At 37.0% G+C, this 27,634-nt stretch overlaps 1 protein-coding gene across 1 annotated transcript; it reads left to right on the top strand.

Moving 5' to 3' along the window:
• On the top strand, positions 1-25,431 carry LOC104168732 (girdin-like). The gene is made up of 17 exons (XM_009709417.1): positions 1-156; positions 764-940; positions 1,462-1,623; positions 4,388-4,665; positions 4,875-5,018; positions 6,013-6,199; positions 6,579-6,724; positions 7,355-7,447; positions 7,647-7,861; positions 13,572-13,655; positions 14,701-14,904; positions 15,207-15,278; positions 16,247-16,327; positions 17,753-18,015; positions 19,683-20,172; positions 24,456-24,555; positions 25,113-25,431. The coding sequence occupies exons 1-16, from the start codon at positions 1-3 to the stop codon at positions 24,518-24,520; spliced, it is 2,817 nt and encodes a 938-aa protein (XP_009707719.1). The 3' UTR covers positions 24,521-24,555; positions 25,113-25,431.
• Positions 25,432-27,634: the final 2,203 nt, after the last annotated feature.

Raw genomic sequence — 27,634 nt, 5'->3', positions numbered from 1 at the left:
ATGTCATTGATCAGTAGGTACAAGCTTTTGGAGTCAAAATTAGAATCCACACTTAAGAAGTCTCTCGAAATAAAAGAAGAAAAAATTGCTGCTTTGGAGGCTCGTTTAGAAGAATCAACAAATTTAAACCAGCAGCTCCGTCAGGAACTTAAAACAGTAAGAGAATGACATTTTTTCTATGAGATTAAATTAATCTTCTACCAGCTATTGTTACTTCTACACTTGACCTTTTGTGTAAGACACCAAAAGATGGGCATTCTTTGGGTAACGTAAAGCAGGACAAAGCTATGACTGCTTTTTTAAGGCTGCAATAACACAGGCCCAGTGTTAAAATCACATGAAAAGTTGTTGAGTTTATTCATGGGTCATTGAATATGTCAGGTGGGTAAATAATCTGAAGTTGATTTGATTTGGGATGCCAAAAGTAGTAATTTTCAGTTACGTTTTCCGATCTACCTTGAACACCCTGAGTGGACTGGTTAAAAAAAGAAATAAAATCTCCTTGGTTGTAGGACTTTGTTATAAAAGTTGGGGGATACAACTGAAAGCACTGAAGTAAAATAGAAAATAGAGGTTTCTTTGTGTTGGACAAGTGTTTGTTAGGGTTAAGCTATCCATATCCATAAATAATTTGTACATTATCTCCCAAATACAGTAACATAGCAGTTTCTGTTCTTTGAAAAGTGGCGTGGTCATGTAGTAAGTTAGGATGTAGAAAATGGAAAATTCTAGACCTAATGTAAGTTGTCCTAAATAATTTCAGGTGAAAAAGAACTATGAAGCTCTCAAGCAAAGACAAGAAGAGGAAAGGATGGTTCAGAATTCTCCTCCAAGAAGTGGGGAAGAAAATCAGTCTGTCAATAAGTGGGAGAAAGAAAATCAGGAAACTACTAGAGAATTACTGAAAGTTAAAGATAGATTAATCGAAGTGGAAAGGAATGTAAGATACATTTTAAATTTTATTCTGATTTTAGTTATTTGTTGTGACCTGTTCCAGTAATACGAATGAGAGTGTTGTTAAAAAAGTATGCAATTTATCACCTAGTTTATGTACCAAGCAGAATCTGAGTTAAATATAGTTTATGAAGCAGCCGGATTCTGCTCTGAGGGATGCCATAAAGCACTTGACCAGCATTTTAAAAGAAATGTGGAAGCCTGTATTTGCCCTTTTGAATCCAGATACCTCTTCTTAAATCCCTCTTACATAATCTTTATTTACATGAGTCATGGAGATTTCTCTATTGTTTCTCCATAGGTAAAATACTAGTTACCCATTTTTTCAATCTTAACTTGTAGTGATAATAACTGTGTGTTACTTTGTTATAGAAGGTGATTTACAGTTTTGTCCACCCTGTAAATCTGCAAAGTCATGCTGCTTTGTTTTGGAGAAACAAGGTTTTTTTCTTTAAGTACAGTAAACAGCTGTGAACTCAAATTTTCTTTTTTCTTATTGTTCAAAAGAATGCTACGCTGCAGGCAGAGAAGCAAGCACTGAAGACACAATTAAAGCAACTTGAGACACAGAATAGCAATCTGCAGGCTCAGATTCTTGCACTTCAGAGACAGACTGTTTCTCTACAGGAACAAAATACAACTCTACAAACTCAAAATGCCAAGCTGCAGGTAATATTTTCCTATTTTACTTTCCAAAAAAAAAAAAATTAATTCAAAGTTTTTTCGAATGAAAGCTAGTGGCAATAATGTATTGTAAGTCACTTCTAGTACAGACATAGAAAAGAAAGTAACCTGTAGAAGTTCATTTTAATCCTTCGATTTAAACTCTTGACTTTATACTTAGGAGTAGAGTAGATTCTCTTATCTAGTCTTCTAAGATAACTTTTTTAAATTTCTTTTTTACTTCTAAATTAGGTCAGGGAAGTAGTGTGTCCAAAGAGACTCTAATATATTCAGTACTTTGACTATTTTTATACATAGAGTTTAAAAAAAGAAGTAAAAGCCATACCTAAGAGGAAAATCAAGATGTTAGTAAGTACAGAAGATTTGAAACAAAACAAAACAAAAAACTTTGAAAACTATGTAAATATGTAAAGATTGAATTCAGATAATTCAGAGGCAAAAAAAGGTAATGAGTGAACATGGAAATTATAAAAATGGTTGCCCGCAGAGTCGTGTAGCTCTTGTGGCCAAAATTCAGATGTTGTTCTTCATACCTTAACAAGGTTATTAAATACATACCCTTTTTTCACTCTGATAAATGAAGTATTCTTGTTAATGGATCTAATGCTTTTTGGAGCTCTAAGAATCAAAGCTACTTAAAGAGGCAATACAAAGTCCACAGTTCAGCAGAAATAGTGAACAATGTCAGGAATGATAGAGTGTGGATGGAAATCAAAGAGTGAGGGAGTCTTTAAACGAGTAAACAAATACTGCATTTTGTGAATGCCTCGAGTTTTACCGTCCTGACTCTTTCTGGGAAGAAGAACATCGCTGTACCACAGATGCACTTTCTGTCTACCACACTGAGATGTAATTAGTGCACAGTACTCCTCTTTGTGGCTGGCAAGCCTATGAACAAAGCAGAACATTTGTGCACATGCTGTGTCTCGTCTAGTCGTTAAAAATTAGTGGACGTGGGCATGGAAATACACCATTTTAAACAGATGAGCATATATCTCTGGGATTCAGAACTCTTTGAGTATTTTGTAATACCATGTGTCCAAAAACCAGGAATATCTATGTAGTTCCTTTTTTGCCTTATGAATTGCATAACAGCGCAGACCTTTTCTATCTGATAAACCTGGAGAATGAATTAACTCTGGATATTTGAAAGTATTGGGGCAGTGAGTTGGGAGAAGGAAGCGTTTTCTGCCTTTTTTTCTTTTTTTTGTGGTGAACCTCACCAAGCAATGTAAACTTTGTTGCTGGGGTTGAATGATGCTATACCCAACAGACTGAGAAAGGGTGTTATTCTCCTTCCTTGAAAATTCAGCTGTTTTGTGAGTAGCTTCAGGCAAGTTGCAAGACAACTCTAAATCAAAATGAAAGATGAAATATTTTCATGAAAAGAAGAGTGATTAACTGTTAGCTAAACTGGAAGTGAAACCTAAGCTGGTCTACATGGACTATGTCAGAACTGTTCTTAGGCAACTGTAATTCTACTATTCCTTCTGATACCCGTAAGGAACATACAAGAGAAAGGATGTCTTAAAGGATAACTGGGAATTCTGAGCTAAATCAAACTCAGGATTCAGCCTGGAAAGTTTCACAGCATACACATGCCATCAGACATTACTTCATTTCCAGTGAAAGGTTCAGCTTTCTCATCTGCAACAAAGAATGCTGTAGTTCCAACAGAAAGGGATTTGTTCCTTGGTAACTGCGTGCACTGGAGTGATAGATTTTTTATTTTTTTTTTTCACCCCCTTAATAGATACCCTGAGGGTATTAGAAGCTTCAGTAGTTTGTGTTTTTCATGTCTTGAATAGGAAAGAGAAGGAGACAGTCCTAATACAGATCAGATGACAAGCACATTAGGTATTGTCAATTCTTTGAGATATCCAAGGATTAGATTAGGTTAATCTTTCCAGAGGCACACAAAGTAAAGTTGGTTTTGGATTTTTTTTTTTTATCTGTCTAATGTTGAAGGTTTTAATGTATTAATAGATATTAATACCCTTCTGATGTAATGATTGGAGAAATTGTACTCTTCTACAAGAAGAGTACTTTCCACTAGATCTCACATGTATATAAAGCAATCAACTGACATTACTGTTGTTGGAAGAGAACATGAACGGCAGTTCCTCAGTAAAACAGAATGTAGGTAGTTCCTTCCAGATGCTCTTATTTTATTTCCCTTTCTCTCTGTGAAATGGATGCTACTGTTTGAAGTCTTATTGTAAAGTATATGTGCATACAGTAAGGATTTTATGGTGATAATAGAGACAATAAAGACTTTTATTTTTTTTAAATCTGTGCCACTATGAAAGTTCCTTTTATTTTATTCATGTCACAGATTTGGCTTATATGATACGAGGATCACTGGTGATCCCTTTTTCTGAGATATTTTGATGCTAGAGCTGTCAGTGCTGAGAGGAGAATGCACCTCTCATCGCGATAGCACTTTAACAGATATTTGAAGGTATATAATAATGTGATTCTCCCGCACCGTGTCAATTTAAGCATATACTTAAGTGCTTTCTTGCAATACTGTTACAAAAATATTCTTGGAATACTTTTAATTGGAATTGTCTATCGGGATATAAGGAAAAAAGTATTCCCATTAAAGATTGTCAGGTAATGGAACAACTAGAAGGTTGCTAAGATGCTAAGGGTTAAACTCAAGAAATCTTTCAATAGATGGAGGTAAACAAGTTAATCCAGACTATGAAATTAATTTACAACTCTTGTCAAATGTTTATGGCTGCAGGTTGAAAATTCCACCCTTAATTCTCAAAGCACATCTCTTATGAATCAGAACGCACAACTGTTGATCCAGCAGTCATCTTTAGAAAATGAAAATGAATGTGTACTCAAGGAACGTGAGGATCTGAAATTGTTGTATGATTCACTTCTCAAAGATCATGAAAAACTGGAACACCTGCATGAACGCCAAGCTTCTGAGTATGAATCTCTGATTGCTAAACATGGAAGTCTTAAATCTGCACACAAAAATCTGGAGCTGGAGCATAAGGACTTAGAAGATAGGTAAATACTAATATGCATGAGTAAAGTTAGAGTCTGCAATTCCTGAGCAAAAAGCAAAAAATGCTGTGTAACTAGTCTGAATAAAATTAGTATTACTTAAATAATTTAACATTAAGATCTTAAAACTTTGAAAGATCAGCTTTTCAAAAAAATTCCGTATTTTCATGTCATTCCAAAAAAAGAAACTTAAATATGATTTTTGTTTGCAGGTACAACCAGTTGCTGAAACAGAAGGTGCAGCTGGAAGAATTGGAGAAAGTACTCAAGATAGAACAGGAGAAAATGCTGCAGCAAAATGAAAGACATGAAACTGTAGCAGCAGAGTATAAAAAACTTCGTGATGAAAATGAAAGGTAAAGCAAAAGGCTGATACGTGTGTTAGTAGAGCTCTGAACACTTGCTAGTACAGTCTTAAACAAGTGTTGTATCCTCTCACATTTCTTAATACCTGGTGTTGCAATTCAGGACGTTTATGATCCATATCTTAGAGTAACTCCACTCCATTGGTCTGTGATACAGAACTGAACAGGGAAGAAAAAAATACAAAAAATAATCATTATATCCTGAGGGTACTGAATTCCACGTGAGGAATGCCAGGCCAAGCACTGTGTTTGGTTGTGAGCTGTAGAGGGAGCAAACCACTCTGCGTGAGTTGCTTAAGGGGCAAGATAAGTGAGGTTAGTGCCAGTAGGAGTAGAAATGCAGTGGGTGGCAAAGCCATTCTTGACCCCTGCCGCTGAGGTATAGCTTGCCATAAGTAGTCGGGTTTAATAGCAGTATTTACGTGGCATGATACTTCCCTCCTCAAGAGGCATTAAGATTTTTTCATCTGGCGAAGAGGCTCACAACTAAATGCCTCCTACCTTTGGTGTTGTGTGAGGAGGATTAGTAGGAAGTGGAGGCTGTTTTTAGAAAGGGACCTGGCAGGGCCCAGTAGGGGCAAAGGGAGCCCAGAAGTAGATACATGCCACCTCCATGATTGCCAAAGTTTGGACCATTCCTATTTACTTACTATTTTGTGTTAGCAAGAAATTCTAACTGTTTTGTAAGATTCTTGGTTTTGGAAAAGTGGCATCTTAAAACTAGTTGCAATGTCCGCATTTAGAAATCCTGCTTTATTTTTGAACATACGGAGAACCCAGAGTGTTTGGCTTAAAGACAGAATGCGTACCTAGGAAAATTAGACTGAGAGGACTTACCTACAGCATGTGATAGTAAGAAATTTTTTGTATGTATTCTATGGAGTAGTATAGAGCTTTGGAAATTCCATGTTTCAGAGGGACTGTGGGTAATGAATACATTTCCTTCTGTCTGCATATATTCTTTTATGGTGTCTTTTAATTCCAGGCTTACTCACACATACAGTCAGCTCTTGAGAGAGAATGAAGTTCTCCAAACTGATCATAAGAATTTGAAAACATTGTTGAACAATTCCAAACTAGAACAAACACGGTTAGAAGCTGAGTTTTCTAAACTCAAAGAACAATACCAACAACTGGATATTACATCGACAAAACTAAATAATCAATGTGAGGTATGTGAGAATTACACTATTTTTCATGACTGGTATTGCTGTAATATTTGTGTAAGTGTATTTGTAGGTTCATAAAGTCATATGAAGTGCTTGAGAATTAGTCATTTGGTTTATAGATAATGAAGTGGGTTTGAAGACAAATTAATTTGCCTGTTGTACAGGCAGTACAAAAATTTGGGCTCATGTATTAGGCAAACTGTTTTAAGTTATTTAAAGCGTCAAAGAGGCTTTTATCAGTTGAGTCATGATTTAGTTAAGTTTTCTGTTTGATTTCACTATCAGAATCCTTTGAAGACCTAAATTTTCTTGATAATCTCATCATCTTTGTGTAAAATATACTTACGTATATATCCATGTACCATTTCATATATTTTAACAGCTGCTTAGCCAGCTTAAAGGAAATCTGGAGGAGGAAAACAGACATCTACTAGATCAAATTCAGACATTAATGCTACAGAATAGAACATTACTTGAGCAGAATATGGAAAGCAAGGATCTCTTCCATGTAGAGCAAAGGCAGTACATGTGAGTTTTTAAAACAATGAAATTACTGTGATTAGGGCAGTTATACTAATACCTGTATTTTTTAAAAAAAAAAGCTTCTGTTTTATATAGAAATTAACACGTGCTACTTCTGAAACGTTTCTCTTTTTAAAATAAAAATTTAAATTATATATGAAAAGCAGATAACGCAAACTACGAACAATTACATTTTTAGTTCGAAAGGATCGGTGCAACTGCGTTCGTTACTGATGATGCAAATGAGGAATAAAAATGTTATTTATTCCTCATTCTACTACAAGCAAAGTTTCTAGGTTTGTTTGTAGTCTGTAAGCTTTCTCAGTGAATTTGAAAGAAGAGAGAATGTCCTTGTCTAAATAATTCTGTTAAGAGCCTATATGCACTTTACTACTTTTAAAAAAGGGAAAATTGTGTTGTGTAATAAAGGCAAATGGAAACTTTCTCAATTTTATATCATAACATTAAACGTAAGACTGTATCTCTTTCTTGATTTTTTTCAATAAGAAACAAGTGTTATATAAGAATTCCTCATGAAAAGTGAAAACTTTCGTATGACAGATATCCAAAGGAACATGCCACTCACGTTATGTGTACATTTTTTAAGCATACATTATCATTAATTTCTGTTTACAGTGACAAGCTAAATGAATTAAGGCGACAGAAGGAGAAATTGGAGGAGAAGATAATGGATCAGTATAAATTTTATGAACCATCTCCGCCAAGAAGGTACTGATGAACATGGTGTAAAAATAAACACAAATCTAAAATAGGACATACCTATTCTGTTCCAGCTGAAAAATCAAGATTTCGTTAAACTTCAGGGGAGCAGAAAAATGTCTGTGTTCTTGCATACAAATTAGGAAAAGTCTGAAGGCATAAGTAATGTATTATAAATACAATATATGTACTGTATTATTGATAACAGAAGGGGCAACTGGATTACTCTGAAAATGAGGAAGCTGATAAAATCTAAGAAGGATGCTAATCGAGAACGCTTGAAGTCCGTGACCCTTACGCCTACCCGTTCAGAATCCAGTGAAGGATTTCTTCAGCTGCCCCACCATGACAGTCAGGATAGTTCCTCTGTGGGCTCGAACTCTCTTGAAGATGGCCAGACCTTGGGGACCAAAAAGAGTAGTAGTGAGTACTGCAAGAAACTTTTTTCTTTTAATAATCTGTGGCTAAATATGGTTTTGATATGATTAAAAACTAAGGGGTGCTGGAAAAGACTATGCATTTTGGAGGATTTTTAAAGATAATTTTTTAAGTCTTTAGGAATAAAGCCTGAATTTATTTATTAATGACAGATTTATACTGACTTCTTGAAAACTCCTTGAGTGTTTGGGCAGGAGCTAGTTTTATAGCATTTCTGTAGCTCTAAATGTAAATGTTAAAATATATTTATAGTGCTCGGGTAAGATGAAACAGGCACTGTTACTGGGTCAGGTGAGCAGAATTTTGGATAGCATGTCAGATGCCACCACTAGTACCCTTTTTTGTTTCTCCTTCTTGTCCCAGCATGAGTCTTTCCCCTTGTCTTGGAAGTGCTTTCCAAGCTATGGTTGTGCTAACATCCTTTAGTTCCTAAAAAGATCTTCTGTCTGAAGATGTTCCTCCAGCATCTCACAAAACCAATGATGATGAATTTTTATAATATTTGAATATGCAATAGGAAGAATTAAGGTAGAGACGTAACCTGTTAAAAAGATGTGAATTGTTACTGATGCTAAAGATTGGAGTTAAGTGGCTGAGAGGGAGACTGAGGAGGGTTAAAGACTGTGGATAGATCAAATATTGCAGACACAATTTGCTAACCTTGAAAGAGCCTGACAGCCATCACGTTAGGATGCCCACAGTATAAAAGGCCGGATTCTGTGCAGAATGTACATTTATTATCTCTGGTTTTTGTCATCCACTCTTGGCATGAATCATAAACTGCCCAATTTCTCACAATTTGAGAAATAATATTACAGTCAAGTTACCAAGTTGTAATGATTCTATTTAATTACTGTGCACCAAAAGCATTTTGGCTGTGCATGTAAAAGCATCAGAATACAAGTCTATTAACATTCACTTAAAATCTTTGCAAAACTTTTCTACAATTTAATGTCTTGCGTTTCAAAAGACAGCAGATAGGTATTCTGGGTTTTGTGCCAGCTATGAATTTGCTGTGTTAGAAATTATTAAAACCACTGTGATGTTTTGTTTTTTTTTTTCTTCTGTACTTATTGCTGAAGCTTGGTCAAAGTTAAAAACATCTAAAAATGCTCTTTCGGGGAAACTTAAAATCAGATTTGTGATTTTTTTTTTTAAATAACTGAAGAAAATAGTAAGTTAGAGGATACATTTTATCACTTGCTAACTTGTCAATTTGAGAAGCTTAGTATTTTTCACTGGAAGGGTCTGTTAGGGTTCAAAACAGATACTTTTGAATTTAAAAAAAAGCAACTGCTGCTTTTACATACAAGCTGGAAGTCTTATGGAATTCAGGAGTGACTGAAGCTGCAGTGGATGTGTTTGCAAATGTGTTAGTTTGAATCAAGAGTGTGCATGCTTTGGTTCAGACCATCTGCATCTGTGTCAACGATTTCATGTCTGGAAAGGCTCTTTTATGTGAGTGTTTTCTTTGCATGATACTTGGGACCTTGTAGTGTGCAGTTACCCTTCTGGTGGAGCCATGGTTGAAGTTACGGTGGCTGATCCTCAAAAGAGGTTTGAAGTTGTTCAGACCTCATTAATTTTCTACTCCATGGGCCTTGTTCATGTTCCCCTTAATCCCAGTGTATTTATCCACAAACTGGAAGGGCTGATCTAATTCTGGATCCTACCCTTCCTCCATTACACATGTCACCATGGAAACCACAGTTTTTGATAGAATTTGGATGAATTATGTGCCAATTCAATGCTGACAATCTCCCCGAGACAGTTTGCGCCTCACAAAGTTAACGGAATATCTCAGTGTGAGAAGTAGCAGTAGTGGTGCGCATTTTGCAGTCTATTTCTTCTGCTTTTACAATGACTGTAAATCCTAAACATCAAGATACTGTGGCTCCTTTCTTTTCTGTAAGAAGTGGCTTGGCAGTAGTGACTTCCACTGAAAGAAGCTACAAGAAAGAGAAAGCCTGTAAGCTGCCGCCTGTCTATGCCAATGCTCAGGTGTTGTAGCTTTCCACGCTGGCTGAAGGCAGTTTGGGGTGCGGGAAGAGACAGGTTCTGTTCCACTGCTGCGTCTGGGAATGGAGACAGTTCCAGAGGGAACTGCCGAGGTGAAATGTCCTGCGAGTCCTTCGGAAGGCAAGGGAAGGCAGCTTACATTCCCCAAATTGTAGTCACTGGCACAAATCAGTGGTGTTCTCAAAAGCTAGAGGACAGAGTACCTGACAGAAAGTGATCTTTGAGATGTATAGGTTTCCTACCCCATCTCCCCTGTCAGAGAAAGCAAGAGGAGATACTAATTCCAAAATGAATTACCCCGCTGCTCCCACTACCGAGAAATAGATTCGCTATGCGAAATCTGTAGATTTTCTTCTTTTGAAGGTGGTGACGGAGACTGTTTTCCTAATACAGGACACTTTCTCATGCAAATCTTTTCAAGAGACCTACTGCCTTAGAAAGATAGGTGATCTTGGCACAAAAATCGGGTTACCCTGTTCTGCAGAGAAAACGGCACCTGAGGTCTGGCAGGGTGCTTGAAGCCCTTGTCCGATTCCCGAGGCCCTCTGGAAAGGAGCGGGTCCCTCTATGGCTGTGACCGCACGCAGCGCAAGTTAAAGCTCGCAGGCAGCCTGGGTACTGTACGCTCCTCTGACTGCAGAATGTCACCGTGCCTTTCGTGTCCCTGTTCAGTGGTTGAATCGGGTGAGTACCACAGATCTGACATCTGCTTTGTGCAGAGGCCTTTTTTCTCAGAGGGGACAGGATGCCATTCTCAGCTTTTGGATAGAAAACCCAAGGCAGGCAAGTGGAATTGGTTTTTGTTTGTTTTTTTTTCTGTGGAGAAAAACAGATTACTTTTGCTAGCTTCCGCTTAAGCTATTTCAGATTGTTAACAACGTCCTAAGAAATTAAGGGTCTTGGTAAGCCAGTCGTCTTTAAATAGTAGTACCAGTGGCAGGCACATCGTATCTTAGTGAAAGTCAAAGAAGTATATTGGGCTCCATTTTCTGTTACCAGAACATTTAGAAGATGTCTGCCTACCATTTTTTTTGTGTGCATGAACAAAACACTTTGAGGATTTTATTAGTATCCATACAGAATTCCCCAGAGTATTTCTGGCACATGGTAGGAGGATTACAAAACGGGAGATTTCCTGATCCGTGAAGGAATTCTGCAATACTCATCATTCATTCTCGGCTCAGACAGCAAGAATATGTTCATAGAATACTGAAAAGAGAAAGAAAAGTTAATGAATTGTAACTAGAGTTCTTTGAGTAGATGATTAGTAAGACCAGAATAGTCTTCCCGCCATCCCATTTTTAAAGTCTGTTGGAATAAAGGTGTAAAGAGCTAAAGGTGCCTAAGCTAAACTTTGTGGTGTCCTCAGTTCATCTCTGCTGTAACTCTGCCATTCCAGTATTTTTTGCAGGACATCTATTACATCTATTTAGTCATACTCTATGCCAAAATTAAATACATAATTCCTCCTCTCAAGGAGGTTGCATTTTACCAAAGGACAGATTTTGATGGGCGATTTCCAGGACATCAGTAGTTGCAGTGCAGTTTTCTGTTTGGTACAGTTGCTGAGAGCCGTAAATGAGTCCTTTTGGAGGTGATCTGTGTTAATGAACAAGAATCACAGATGACTCAAATGATTCTTGAACATCCTCTGGTTACTTTTTAATAAGATTAGGGTGGATGTTTTTAATTAAGAGGGATCAGTTACCTTGTCTATAAAGGATTATAGAGGGATCAGTTATCTTGTCTATGAAGGATTATAGAAGTTAGAAAAGAATCATGTTTCACCATAATGACAAAAAGTAGAAACAGAACAGGATTGCCGCATTGGTTTGGTGGCATTAGTGCTAGAACTGATTAGTTCTTTACCTGTTAGAAAACTAGTCTGATGCTGCGCCTCCTATTCCTTTGGCAGGGAGCTACTGAAAGCTATGTACTTTTATATACAATTAGACAGACAACACGCCTGTCTCCTTTATGGGAGGTTTAGCAGCCTTTCTGCTTTTTTTTGAGCCAGTCAGCTTCTATGTTTATGTTGGTTTTAGCTTATTTCCTTAGGGTCTACAAGAGGAGGAATGCTTTATTGATCTGGGAAAAACCAAAACCAAACCAACCTTGTTATTTTGAAGTACCTGCAAGTCTATGTACATAATGAGAAATACCTGCATACCTACGTAGTGAATAATTCAAAGGTGACATCGTCCTCAGTGTACTGCTGTCGTACATGGGTGGCACAGGTGCCTGCCTTTTCTGCCTGTTCTTGCCCACCCCACGCCGTGAGGCCCTGACAGAGGAGCTGTGCCTGTGCCAATCAGGCATTCGTTCGTCGGTGAAAAATGTATTGTCTTGTCAACTCCTTACTCTAAGGGCAAACACAGAATAATATGATGGAGAGGGAGATTTAGGTCTCTCTCAAAGTAGTTCACATGCACTTGTAAATGGGTATGTATATACGCACTGCTGCATAAAACGGAAACTGCGGTATGACAACCGGCTGGTTGAGCAGAAAACCAAAGCACGTGTCCCAGAAGTGACTTTGGAGGGAGAAACTAAGCAGATCTTGAGCTGATAGACTGGACGACACTGCTTTCATACCTGCCTAAATAAGAACTTTTTGGTAATTTCATTATGCATTTCTTTATGGCTCTTTACATGCCAGTTGTTTGCATGTGGCTCCTGTACGCTTGGCAGTCAGCTGACACATTTATCTGATGCTTCAAAATGGTAATCAGTTACTAATGCAGATCAGCCGAATCTAAGGACAAGATTAACTTGTGATTTCCCTCTCGTCCGTCTTTTAATACTGTTGGTAATTTTAACTCCCTTTCCTGATATTGTGTATCTCAGTTTTCTCTTAGCCCTTCCAAAACGTCACAGTGACACTCACATTTGGATTTTCTTTTGACTACTTTTTTTTTTTTTTAAATATTTGGTATTTTTCAGCTAAAAAAAAATCTGGTGTATACCATTCCGGTCAATAAATCTTGAATTTATTTTTCTTATTACAGATTTGAAGTGGATTATTTCAATAAAATATTAAAATTACTGCACACAAACAGTAAATGGAACATAAGATCCATATAATTTTTCTACAAGACAGTAGATGACCAAAATTATTAATGAGCACAAAATGTAACAAATGAAGACTGATAACAGATTGTGTCCTACTAGAGATGTAGGGCAAAACATTACAAAAGTTATTAATCTCAAAAAATAATGATGTGAACATATTTTAAAGTAAAGCTGTATTTAGAGTTGCTTTCATTTTAAGTTTTTTTTTGCTTCACATTTTTCTTTATGTTCAAGAAATGTTATTTTTCACAGTAAAAACTATATAACCGTCAATTGCTATAATCATCTGCAAGGAAGTTACATTTATTTTTTCAAGAGCTTGGTAGTTAGAACTTTCAGACTGTATTACACTCTTCACCATTATTTTCGGTGCATTTCTGAGTATATTAAAGTTTTCATAGTGTAGTTTTCATATTTCAGTGTAGTTTTCCTATTTCATTATCACACAGAAGCATGAGAATGATAGTTTTTAGCATAGCGTACATAGCTTAAACTCAGACATTCATTTCTGTCCTTAGTTTCAACATTTAACTTCCATCTGTTCTTCTCCCTTTTTTTCTTTCATTTCCCTGTTTCCGTTTTTCCTCATGCTATGACATAAAAGTGGTTGCACTGAAAAGACTGCCCTTTTTGAGGAACAGACCGAAGGAAAAAGACAAAATGAAGGCCTTCTACCGTCGCTCCATGTGTAAGACTTTATGACAGTTCAGCTTCTTTTAAATGGCTACACTGGCTTCCATTACTAATTTTTCACTAACCTCTCCCTGGACTGCGCTGTATTTTTCCTCCTATTTTGCGATGTGCAAGTCCTGCTACAATACAAGGAGCTGGAGCTTTTTCTTTTTTCCTTTTTTCTTTTTTTTAAAAAAAAACCTTGTCACTGAATACTTTATATATGTGCACATATGCAGGCATGCACCCACACATTTACAAGCACACGCACATACATATATATATTCAGTGCATTGTGATTCCGTATATTTGTATACATAGTTGTCTATATACACATGTTTCTATGTGTATATAAATTTACAGTGCACTGTGTTAACCTAAATAGTTCTGAATTACGCATTTCATAAGCCTTTTGTTAAGAAATCACTGTAATTTTTTGTTTAAAGAAAGCGTAGAAAATAGTGCGAGGCTGTATGGTGGTCTATCACTCTTCAAGTATTCATCAATTGTTGTTGCCAAAATGTTGTATTGATTTATTTTATTTTATTTTATAACGAGGGGCGGACAGTTTTCTCTAGTTTTGTGAAGTAAAGGTGAATATCATCAGATGTCATCTTTTTCAGATCCTTTTATTTGTTATTACGTAAAATACAGTATCCCTGCAGTAACCTGCACTGTACAAGGATCCCGTATCATTGTTGACATTATATTGTATTAGCACCTTTGCCCATTTTGTCCTTATTCATTCCATTTTATCATTGCAAACAGTGTATCAAAGCTTCTAACATACATACTACATGTCATTGCAGCGCAAGCATGGCGATTGTAGCCGATAAAATCAGTTTTAAGACCCATACTGAGCTGAAAGAAGTCTCTGACTTAGAACACTTCTCATTCATTGAGCTGATTGCATGTCATAACATGGATGATCTTGTGTTTATGTCTTGTGGTATTCGGTACGCTTTAACGCTTAGAAAACTGTCAAACATTTTGCAATACAAAATAAGAACCGAAGCAAATACATTGACCATGCTGATCATTTGCTTTCATTTGCATCCCAGCCATGAATGACCTGGTGCAGTCCATGGTCCTAGCAGGAGGACAATGGACAGGTAGTTCTGAGCATCTGGAGGGTCCTGATGATATATCTGCGGGTAAAAGGAGGAAAGAATTGGGAGCTATGGCCTTCTCTACTACAGCTATCAACTTTGCAACTGTCAACTCTTCTACAGGCTTCAGATCCAAGCAGTTGCTAAATAATAAAGGTATAGGTAGAAGCTTTTTGCACCGTGATATGACTGTGTGTAACAGCAATTTCATATAAATATTGGGTTTACTCATATTTTAAATTTTTCAGTGAAAAGCAACCTTAATTGAGTTGTAGTGTTAAGATACTGAATAGGTATAATAACTGCAGTTTAAAAATGTTTCAGGATTTTTGCTGCAGAATGTTACCTAAGTAAAAATGGATTGGTTTAAAAAATAGTATATTTTACAGATGATAAATATTTCAGTAACCTTTTTATTTTGTTTTATTTTACATCTTCTTTTATGTCTCTGTGTATAGATACTACATCCTTTGAAGATGTAAGTCCACAAGGTATTAGTGATGATTCTAGTACAGGATCAAGAGTTCATGGTAAGATGTGAACTTTAATTAAATGAATTAAGGATGTATTATGTGAATGTTAACGAAGTTTGCAAAAAAAAAAAAGTGAATGGCATCATTACAAGTGAGCATGCTTTCTGTGATTTGCATATCTCTTGAATGTATAGTATCATTTCTTCGGATTATTCTTTTCTTTCTTTACATCAGATAGATGTGTTCTATATCTCTAATAGAAAGTATCTATGAAGTGCATCTGAACAGGATCAAAACATTTTCCCTTTTAAAATTTAGTAAAATAAAAGAGTTATAATTTCAGTCCTAAAGAACCCAAGTCCAAATCTGGCCTCATTTTTCAATGTTTATTGTTCAGTGAAACCTAAATTTGTCATGTACTGTATTTTATAAAATCATTACGTGTTCCTTCAAGCAAACCTATGAAGTGGAAGCTATAACAGACTATTTAGAAGTGAAGTTTTAACTCTAGTATAAGCACTTAAAACTAGTCTGAGCAGCAAACCCTTTTGAAGACAGTAACAGTGGATTTCCCTTGTATTGGCTAGGAGTACAGGACATTATCTGTGCAGATGCTCTTGCTCCTCCTGTTCGTGGCATTTCAACAATGTGCAAGGTTCCTTGTCAAATCTGTTGTAAGTGACCTAATCACGAGCAGCTTTCTGCATGCCCATCCGTTCATCTCCAAAATCCTGGTTTCCCACTAACCAGTCAGTTCCAATTCTAAATGTACACTCTATTTCTCTTTTCCTCTTCCTTGTACCTTACTATTCCTGTAGTGCCCTTTTCTAAAGTGTCCTCTTGGACTGCCTGGAAATCCCTTCGCTTTCTGATCTGTAAGAAACCACTTTGTTGACAATGGGCATGCTCAGCCTGTGAAATAGTGCATGATTCCTGCCTCTGAGCATTCTGTGATCAGAATGTAAAGGTACCGTGTCATCTGCTAAAATTTTGTTCATCATGGTGTCTCCTAATTTTCCATTTAGCTTCCAGACCAGCCAGCCTTGATAGTGGCAGAACGTCCACTAGCAATAGCAATAACAATGCCTCACTCCATGAAGTCAAAGGTATGCTGTAGGTGAATTTACACACATGCTTCGTTTCCATTTTTTCTCTGTCAGATCATCTATATAGGGGGAAAAAAAAAATTCTCACAACACACCACAGCATGTTTTTCTTTAAGCATTTTATAGCCTTCATTGCCCAAATTGGGAAAGGATACAAGTATTAATAAAAGTTACGTTTTTAATAAACATTAAAAGGTGGTATTAGTATATGTTACAAACTATTCTAAACCAAACCTAACCCAACCAACAATGTTACAAAATAAGAATTCCCTGCAAATTACTTTAAAATCCCTTCTTTTTAAGCAGAGAAGTTGCTCCATTTTTTTTTCCTAGTGTCCTACTACGTGTGCAGTGCTGCTGTACAGTGTACAACACAAACTGGGCAAAACGGTGTATGTGATACTATCCTGTAAACTTTTATATTTTGTTTTTAGACGATTAATAACATTCCTGTATTTAGCAGTATTCTCTAAATTTCATATATTACGAGCCTTGATATATTATTTTTTTGTTTATACTGGCCATTCTAGCTGGAGACCATAGTATATACTAGACTAGAATGCTGCCAACTTCAGACTTCATATAATATTCATGGCTTGCGTGTATTAAACAGTATCTGTTTGTTTGGAAATTTAGAGATGAATGCTAGCTTAAGATTTTTATTAGTTTATTTTCTCTCTGTTTGATACTTTCTTCTGTAAAGGATTCTTTGAGGCACACCTCGCCCCAGTTTCTGTACAGGATTAGAGATTTCTGCTGTAAACAATTTATCTTTCTTCAAACTTAATTTCATTTCTTAGGAGTAACATGAAATAGGAAATACTTGATTATTCATCAGTATTTTTTTAGCAATTCACAGTTATTGAAAAACAAAAATAATTGGTGTTGTGGAATTTATTTTGCATTTAATGCCATATGCTTCCTTCAGGTCACAGTTGTAATAAACTAGGCAGAAACTGTTGGAGAAGCAGCATTCCTAAATAGTTCTTGTTGAAGAACTATGTTGAAGAAAATGCTTTCTTTCAGTTCCATCCTTTGTATTTCATTTAATGTAAGACTCAGTAGTAGTATATTAGAGTGCGTGCCTCATAGTGATGCTGAACAAGAGTGGAGGCGTATCTAGCCTCTTGGAATATAGTATTATGTAGGTGGAGGCCCAGATAGTAAGTGAAAGGTAGGGTTTTTTTACTGAAAAAGATCATGTCATGTTTAAAGAGCTGTAAGAGGTAAGTAAGGGGAGTGCAATTGTATTAATAATATATTTGGTTTGAGTTAAAAAGGACAACTGGATTTTTTTAGCGTTTTAAATAGAATTGTTGTTAACTGAATCTGATAACGCTCCAGATTGGAGTAAGTACATACTGTTTAATAGCTTTCATATATTTTTGTTATGGCAATACTTAATACCATTTACCCCAAAAGCAGGTGCAGTTAACAATCAAAGCAGGCCGCAGAGTCACAGCAGCGGAGAATTTAGTCTGCTACACGAACATGAGGCTTGGTCTAGTAGCAGCAGCAGTCCTATTCAGTATTTGAAAGGTCATACGAGGTCCAGTCCTGTGCTCCAGCAAAGAACGTCTGAAACACTGGATAGTCGTGGAAAACAGAGCAAAACTGGTTCTCCTGGAAGTGAAGTTGTTACCCTACAACAGTTTTTAGAAGAAAGCAACAAGAGTACCTCAAGTGAGGTTAGTTTAAGAAATGTTTTAACTATGTATTATCCCATATATGGGCAGAGAATTAGTAGAAGACTAATGGTGAGTAGAATTGCTTTAAAACTCTGTGGAGATAGTGGTTGTGCCTGCATTAAGAAGTAGTGTGAACTGTACCCTGATAAACTGTACTTGCTAGATTACACACAAAATCATTTGGCAGTTCACGGCTTGACCCTTTCCGGGTTGTTAAATTAGGTAAGAAAGTCAATCTCTGCTGCACAAAATTGTATGGATGCATGGCACGCTCGTCAGAGCTCAGATGGAAGGCCACAAACTCTAAGAAGGTTTACTTTTCTTCTTCCCGTTCAGCACTTGTCTTCAGTAAGAGCTGTTGTCAGATCTGTCTTACTAAGGAAGATGCTTTACTTTATTCCCTGAGGAGAGACTCCTGTCTGCTTCAGTTTCATCTTTTTAGTTCTGCTGCACAAAAACCCGACCTTGGAGCTCATAGAAATCTGAGAGGAGTAGGACAAAGAGAATGTTTCTGTAAATCAGTGAGAGATTGTTAGAAGCCCCAAATTACCTTGTCTCTGCTAGTATTCTAATTTCTTCATCACTACTTCTTGAGTAGATCTGCCCGAAACCTAGAAGTGCACTGGGATAAAGTAAGCCAGTTACTGTGACTGGGGCATATCAAGAGTGAAGGTCAGACTCCCATCTAATTTTAACGACACAATTGAAATGGATAAATCTACATTCACAGCTGAATTGATTGGAGTATTCTGGGGTAGTGACTGGAATCTGGACTAAGTTTCTACATTGTTTTGTTAGATACTTAAACAGAGCTCTCACCTATGGTCTCTCTGAGAAGGATTTTTGGTTTTTAAGTGTTAGACAATACTCTCTGGCAATAGAAGTAAAAGAAACCACCTGAGTCATCAAGTCTAGTCCACTGCTGTTCATGAATCACAGAATTCCTTTCATAGCATCACGGAATCATTCAGGTTGGAAGGGTATTCAGGAGATCTCTTTCCAGTCTTCTGCAAGAGCATTTCCATAATGCTTTTAGCTTAATTCTTTCCAAATCGCCCCTTTTACCATTTTGAAAAAGACTGCAGTCTTTCTCCCCTGAGTCTGTGAATAGTATTCACCTAAACTTTTTTTTCCCCAGCTCTCAAGTCTTTTCTCCAAAAAGAAAAAATTGGGAGCTGTCTGGTCCAAATTTAGGCATCAAGAGTGCCTAAAGGTTATGTGTTTTGTATTACTTTCTGAGATTTTTGTCTTTATTATCTGAGTGTATGGAGAATTTAAGCTTTTAGCTGCAGAGGATCAGCATAAGTTAAAATAATAGTCCATATGAAATTGCTTCAGAAGTATTGATGAGTGGTGGCAGAGGGTGAGTGAGTGAGAAGATAAACTTGAAGATTTGATCATCTGATTTGTTGAGTTAATCAGTATTCCAGGAACTAATTCCAGGTAGTTACGATCATCTGACACCTAGTTTTCAAAGTACTTGCCTGTAAGCTGTACAGAAAACTAATGAGTGCGTACCATAGATGTTTAATACGGCTGTTTAGGTCTGATAAATTAAAAAACCCCAAGTTTTTATAATCATTCTTCATTTACATCCACTAAGATTGCTTAAGAAAATGTCACAATTACAATTTATAAATTTATAAGATGTTTCATGTTTTTGACAGATGAAATCTGCAAGTGAAGAGAATCTTTTAGATGAAGTCATGAAAAGCTTATCTGAGTCTGCAGAGCTGACAGGAAAGGAAAAGCTAAGAAAACAGCCGTCTGCCGGTTGTGGTATTGTGAGGTCGTTAAGCGTAAAAAATACAGTTGATTTCTCAGATGGACGATCCATTAAACCAGAACAATTTGTAAGGCCCAGCCTTCGTAGAACGGAAGACACCTACTTTACTAGTTCTCCGATAAAATTTACGTCAGGCGCTCAAGGGAAGGCCAAATCGGTTAAAGAAAAGATACAAGCAACTGTATCACAGCGACAATCAAGAGATTGCAATCCTTATGCTACCTTACCTCGTGCAAGCAGCGTGATTTCTACGGCAGAAGGAACTACTCGAAGGACAAGCATTCACGATTTTTTGTCTAAGGACAGCAGGCAACCTGTATCAGTTGATCCAGCACCATCCACCGCCGACAGAAGTGTTCCATCAACCTCTAGTGAGTACTCAGCACACCAGTTATCCTCTCATTTTTTTCACTGTGTGGCTTACAGAGTAGATTGTGTTCCCCAAAGCGATGTGGCTAATGCAGTTAAACCACGTAATTTAGGATGTAACTCTGATGTGCCTAAGACTTCAAGGATGGAAAGGTCAAATTTTCATGACAGAACTTTGATAAGCACAAGTGTGTTTAATGATAAAGTCAGTATATCTGGTAATGACAGCACAGGATCATTTACTGTGGCTCAGCCATTTTTATCCTTTAACACTGAATTAGTTAGTAATATAAGTGGATTGCCTCAAAGACCTGCATCAAAAGCAACTGATCAGGCAAATCTGTGCGCAATTAGATCAGTACCGAAAAATCAGGAACAGCCTTCTGCTAATCCGAAATCTGATCGTAGTGACCCACGCTCAGTTCTGACTAGTGAATTTGTTCCTACCGCCTGCACAAACACTAGTGAGGCTGAATCCCCGCTGCTGGTTTCTGAAGACAGTAAAACTGTGTGGTATGAGTATGGTTGTGTATGAGAAGGAAGTTGTATTATTAAATATATAGAGAGTCTAATATGACATATAGGTGTTCTTCTCAACGTCCACTGGATTTAGAGATAATTTCGCTACAACAGAAAAATAATTCCTTGTTAGATCTGTGGGTGGTTGTTTTCTAAGAACAATGGCATAGGGCTCAGTTGTGTACTCTGGCATGTTTGAATGTAAAATTGTAACCTCACCAAAGTTTGCATGAAACATTAATTGCACTGTATATATTTTGCATGCCTTTAAAAGTCTTCATAATACAAGTTATATTTTTATTTGTCACACATTACAAATATTTTGGTTTTTTTCCTGTATGTTACTGAATGCATGTTAAGCCAATCGCATGCTGCATTGCCAGAAATGGCACAGTGAACAACGTAATTTCCAGTACAAAGACGGTACTTTTCAGTTGTGCTCGTGCTTTCAGATGTATCAGTAACACATTGATTACGTATCTGGAGGAAGAATACTTCCCCTCCCCTTCTTTCAAAAATGAGATACTAATGAAGGATTTAGAGACATTTCAGTGTCTTACCTTTTCCATTTATGCCATGTCCTGGTGTAAATGCACTTTGCAGAAGCCCAATAATTCAGTGCCTCCAGCTTGCACAATAAATATGAATTACTATTCATGCTTACTAAAATATTTGAACATCAGTAAATATGAAGAGCATTCATAATCCTAAACATAAATGATAATTCTTATGAAGAGGTAATAAATAGTGACATGATATGCAGCACTTGTAATGAAAAAATGACCCTTTCCACCTTTTCCCTTTTGTATGCTTTGTCTTTCCACGTCTGGTGTACAAATGTGGTGAAGTGTACGGTTTTATTAGGAGTCAAATAACAGAGTTATATGAGACTCCTTGTGATGTATGGTAATAAAAACCTGTATTGATTATGGTGGAAATTCATTTTTTCTTCTTAATAGAAGTAGCGCTAATATAATAGAAAACAAGATGTGTAACAAAACAACAGAAAAACTGTTGACACAGTTAAATAAAAGAAAAAATAACCAAAAAAAAAAATTGCTTGCAAAGTTACGGGAGCATAGGAATGCTTAAGCGAGTAATTCATTAAATCCCAGATGACCAGCTAAAGAGAAATGTTGAAAAGTAATTACTTAATATGCCACTGTCCCTGCAATTGCTTGAAACTTCTCAATGGTAAATATAAACAGAGTTTAAAATCTTACCGTACTTAAACTATAATTGCATGAGGCTTTAGACCTTAGTACTTTTTTGCAAGAGGCGATAGTTACTGACAGTTATGGCAGCCTGAAATTACATACACTACAAAAACCCTGAATGAAAATGTATCTAATATTTCAATATAAATGTTGAAAATAGTGAATGGCATATTCTGATTTTTACAACTGAATTTATTTGGCCAGCCGTTTTGTGGCAGTCACGGTACTGCTGTGAGGGTTGAACTTTAATTCCTTAGTGTTTAACTAGGAAGGGGTAGCAAATACATGGGTCCTCAAGGAAAAGCAGCAGACATCCCATATGTTAGTCTATAAGGTCTTCATTTCATCCAGGAGAATTGTTAATAAAATGCAGAGTGTGCCCTTTCCAGAGCTCCAGCCTACATTTCAAGGTGGGGAGAAGGAACAAGAGGAGAAGATTGGGTGTTTCAAAGACACTCTGTGGAGGGTAAAATTACTGTTTCAAAATGTAAAGCAGCCATCCTTTACCGTGTCTGCAGGCACCCATTATTATTGGGCTGATAAATTTCTCACTACTTCTCAGCGTTGTTCACAGCGTGCTGTTAGTTATTGCTGTATTCCCTCCGGAATTGTCTTACCAGTTAAAAAAAAAAAAAAAACCCAAATCTGAAATACAGTCTTAATTTCACACGCATTTACTCTTATGCAGCGAGATCAGTGTTCTGATCTTGGATCATGTCATTTGACTTCATTTCTGTTAACTTACAGATGTGTTTGAATTAGCTTTGAGATGAATGGCACTGTTATCTGAAGCGACGTGTGCATAATACATTTTGCAAGTTACGTAAGGAATTACAGAGAAAACCTTCTTAGCTCTGAGAGTCCTTATTATAAACTCGTACTGTGCTACCAGTATCTGTATTTTTCTTAACTGATTGCAAGCTGGTGTCTTGCAGCGAGACTGCTTGTTACAATGAGAACAAGTTTTGTAGCTAGAGGTAGTATCTTCTATTTAGATCAGCTGCTATTGTTGGAGAAATCCGGCAAGCTTTCAGGCATGCTATTCTCTCGTTTGCCAGCCTTGTCTTGCTTAGGTCCTTGGACTGTCACAGCTACAGAAAATCCCAGTATTGTCTCAAGGTAGATTACAGACTCTCCAGCATGACCACTGAACCCCAACTGTAGTCATGAGCAAGGCCAAGGTCTAAAGAGAACTTGTAAAGGTTACCCCTGTAGGGTGAAGTTAAAGCTTGCTATCAAGGCAACAAAATACTTTTTTTTTTTCCAGCCACTGCCCACAGGGCCCTTCAGTTTGCATTGTTTCATTTCTTTTCACTGCACTAAGCTTTCACGTAGAAAAAAATCTGATAGTGAGTATTTCTGTCTGGTATTTAATGCCTTTTTAGCCTGTGGTTTACCTTGCTCCATTGGGGAGGGGCAGCATTAAACCAGCTTCTCTCTTAAATGCAAAGGGCTTCAGAATAACTGAGTGTTAGCAGCTTTGAACACTAGTGTCTCAGGTCCTCTGTGGGAGCGCTTGTCCAGCTCAAGCTACTATTTTGCATTGTTTTGTAAATTTGTAATGAATTACATTTCAGTTCTGAGGGTAATAACTTTTTGTGCTCCTATTTTTGCTCCATTGAGTTCAGCTGCAGCGGTGAAAGCATGCTGCCGGAGACTTTTTAATGTCTCTGAGAAATAAATTGCCAACATTTCTTTATTATATACGAAAGAAAAGAAACGTTCTCATGTACAGAAGGATTATTTTTCCTCCACTTTTTGGTCTTTACGCTTTAACAATACATATGTCATGGATGTCTCTTTCGGCCTATGCTCAATTGGTGGAAGGATCTGTGAAATTCCTTTCAGACACAATCACTACTGCTCCTTGGCCATTCCAACGGCCGGCCGTAAAGCACACGGTGCGCTTGCTCATTCCTTGGGCCCTGCTGCCTTTAGAAATTGTAAGTTAGGACTCTGCATGGTAATTCTAAACACTAAATATGTGGCTGCTGGCCAAAAAAGGTTTTATTGTTCAGGCTGAATAATTTACTTGCAGTTAAAGTTTTGCTTGATGCTTTGCTTTAAGTGAATCGTAAATTAAGATGCTGCATTTTGCACGTTCAGGCTGTTGCATGCAAAGATAATTTTCTGTTTTGCAGAACTGAATGCGAATGTTTCTGTCGATGTCTAGCAGGTAAAAATGCAAAGATGAGTTTCGTTCTCTGCTGGGTTCAGTCAGCCTTGATTACATCTGATTATTTTTTTTCCTTTTCCTAAGGAATTTAGGGTTAGTGTATCTGAAAGTTAAGTATATCTGGTTGTGGCTTTGAAAATAATACCTGGTTATTCTAAATGCTAAGATGAATTTTAATGAGTGTAGTTGAGTAGGCACTTCCAGCGAGTTTCTTCTATCCCTCTCCTCTGTCCTTTCCTCAAAAAAAAAAAAAAAAAAAAAGTGTTGATATATCCTTTTGCTCTACTAATAAGTAGAATGTATTTTAATGCATGAGGATGTTTTTCATGTCCTGATAAACAAAATGAATAACATGAAATGCTTTTCTCTGCAGATGTGGAAGCTATCCCAGAAAGCAGAAATTCAAAAAGCAGGTCTAGGGAGCAACAAAGCTCCTAATTCTATTACCCACTACATGAGATGTGGGCCAAGTGGTGAGTTTCCTGCCCAAAATGTAAATGAGATTAATTTCATTTACAACAAACTAACAGCATTACATATAAGAACAAGTGCACATTGCATTAACCAGATGTAAATACCGCTTGCTTTACTGGCTTCTATCTTGCTTATTAGTTAAGCCAGAAGAGGTTGTTTTACAGCAGTTATTTTGCCTGTGTAGGCAGGGAACGTCATCCCATTCAGCCTTTTGTCTGTAAAAATGACATTTATTTTTGTCTTTCAAATCTCTTGAAGAAGAAAGCTCAAAGAAATCACATTAAGAAGTAATATTGAAGTCAGTTCTTAGAAAGGGACAGATAAATCTAAAAGAATAGTTTAACAAAACATACAAAGTATTCCATACTACAAGGAAACTGCGTTTTTATAAAGCTTGTCTTTGGCATTCTGTCCTTCTCTTGACTTCATTAAAACATCTTGGATGCATGCTATTAGTGCTGTTAGTTCTGTTAGTGACTTAACTCTGTATTTTATACTTCTACACTTTAAGCTTTTCTTATGTTCTTTTCTCTTTCTGCCTTTCAACTGAACACAGAGAGAAAAGTGTCCTTCAGTATCTCAGTATGAAGCCTTTATATCTGAAGTAACAAGACAGCGACTGTAGGAATCATTAATAAAAATTAAGGGAATTTTTTACATTCTTCGTGACTAGAGCAGGCAAGAAATAAAAACCTACCTACCTTCCTTCCTTCCTTGAATCAAGGAGCTCTACTGGAGTCTACTGCCGAAAATTTGTAGATGGTCTTAGGAATTATTGCACATTGCACTGTTAAGATCTACTGAATAAAGGACAGTTCTCATCTCCCTAAGGACCAAGAATTTTAAGGTCTCAAGAATTACTCCAGGGAAAAAAACAAACAAACAAACTTCTTTCATCTTCTGTTTATGAAATTAGCCACTGATTTGCTTAAGCTTCTGCTAATAATTAGCCAAAAAACCCCATAACTAGCAGTTTATATTTACTTCTGTAAATCTAAAATAAATGCTGTAGTATTTTGTTGAAATCGACTGTATATACAGATACAAAAACCTCACAGCTTACTGGCACTTTGCTGCCTTATTTGGTTAGCATAATCTGCATGAAATTGCTCTTTAAAAAGTTTATGCTGATTTTTTGTTGCATACTGCAAGAGAAAAATTTGTTTACATACATGAAAAAGTTCAATAACTAACAAAAGTGGGAGTCATGGGATAATCGTATTATATAGAAATTGTTTGTCATTTGTGTTTTTCACATTCCCAAGTTATTCTACGTATATATGTTCAGATGTTGCTGACAGGAAATGGTCAGGTATGATTTTTCTATAACTTTTAATATAAGGCTGTTTTCAACAAATGGCATTTCCAGGATAAGACTGTCTTACGATGTTTGTGTATTGACTAATTTTTTTTATTATTGTTTGTCTTTGGACATGAGCTGATTGTGGCTTAGGAGCTTTCTTGATGGCAAAAAGAAATGTAAATAATATCATACGCATTTTACAATCGGTTCCCCTTACGATTATCTTTCACTAGTAAGATACATTTTGTTCATTATTGATTTATATTAAAGTCAACAAATGTTACTGGTACATTCAGTGGCTGCATACATTTGTTGTCTTGAAAGCATTTGCAGAGAGCTCAGACGAAGTGTACGTGAACTTACAAGCAGATCCAAAATGAGTTATTGTAATTACGTTTTATTACAAACCAGTAAGCACATTCATATTCCTCTTCTAAAGGGTTAAGTTAACTGTGTAACCTCCTAGCATCCCGTCTTCCAGCAGGCATGTACGTAACTTCACCCACAGCTATCGCCAGTCACGTCAGTAAAGGTAAGCATGAGATGGTTGCAGACTACCTGTAAACTGATTGTGCCGCTGCTTAGGCCATGTGGTAGAGCCACTGCAACTTCAGCTTAATAACGGCTTACCGGTTTTATCATTTATGGAGTCTCAGGCTGTCAGGGACAGTTGGAACAGAATCATTTTTCACTGGAGAGAGAATGCAGTTCAACAGATTCAAAAGCATACTGGCCAGTCATTTTTTTATTTTACTGAAAATTTGTCAAAAAGGGGAAAAAAGAGCAAAGTTCAATAAGCTTTAGAAGGGGAAATTTTCTTGGGTTTTTTTCCTGGAAGTGACTTCCTTCTGAAATGCTTCTTATCATAAAATGTGCTCAAAGATCGAGATCTAAACAGAGTATTTTTGTTTTACAATATAAATAGTTGCTTCAGCCTGGGATTGTGTTCACAGATAATTTAAACATTTTTGAGGTTTTTTTTTCTTAAGTGAAAATGGGACCAATTTTGCAGCTCTCCACCATACAGAATTTGCATTCTTCCTCTGAAGATGTTTCTGGTATTTCATTAAAATCATGGGTTTATTTTGATTACCAGCTCACACCAGCATCCATTTCTGGTCCCTTATTCTCAGTGTTGAGATTTTAACTGATTTCAGTGGCAGCATGATGAGTTTTGCAGAGTTAGGAACATAGAAGAGCAATCCCAGGAGCGATCTGAAGCCCAAAGCAGTCCTGAAATCCAGCTCCACAATGGTTTTGTAGGCAGCCTGAGCTCAGTTGCATTTGGGATAATTTCCCACGTTGTAACTGACCTTTTTGGGAAGGATTCGGGGCATTCCAAGCCACGCAGCGACAGCTAGGAGATGTCACCAGAGGGGCGGGTGGGATGGATGGCCATGGCTAGGAGAGGCACGACGTGGCAGGGCCTGTGTAGCTGTGTACAGGTAATCTGCGTGTCCCTGTGTGCGCTCAAAGCTCAGGGCACAGCGGAGTTTCTCCCTCAGTATCAAGGGAGACAGAGCGAGCCCTGGCGTGCTCCAGGAGAAGGGTACACGAAGCAGTAAGAATCTGGTGCCAAGCCTGGTCTCTGTGCCATTCCTGTACTGCAGTGCAGGCAGAGCCATGAGACTGAAGGAAAAGTTCCCTTGACAGAATTTCATCGACAGAGATTATGAAATCTGGAATGCCGGTAGCCCTTACTAAAGGCATAGCTGTTACGAAAGAGAACTGAAATACCATAAACATTAGGAAAATATCTCTTGATTCTAAATGAT

The sequence above is a fragment of the Cariama cristata genome, unplaced genomic scaffold (assembly GCF_000690535.1).
Source record: "Cariama cristata isolate BGI_N322 unplaced genomic scaffold, ASM69053v1 scaffold12221, whole genome shotgun sequence".
In the NCBI taxonomy this organism is placed as follows: Eukaryota; Metazoa; Chordata; class Aves; order Cariamiformes; family Cariamidae; genus Cariama; species Cariama cristata.
This window is presented reverse-complemented; position numbering and strand designations above follow the sequence as displayed.

What these genes read in the sequence shown, in the direction of transcription:
- LOC104168732 (XM_009709417.1), top strand. Translation starts at nt 1, where the DNA reads ATGTCATTGATCAGTAGGTACAAGCTTTTGGAGTCAAAATTAGAATCC. An exon ending in CTTCGTGATGAAAATGAAAG is followed by an intron (nt 5,019 to 6,012) that starts GTAAAGCAAAAG and finishes TTTTAATTCCAG; the next exon opens with GCTTACTCACACATACAGTC. An exon ending in CTCACTCCATGAAGTCAAAG is followed by an intron (nt 16,328 to 17,752) that starts GTATGCTGTAGG and finishes CCCCAAAAGCAG; the next exon opens with GTGCAGTTAACAATCAAAGC.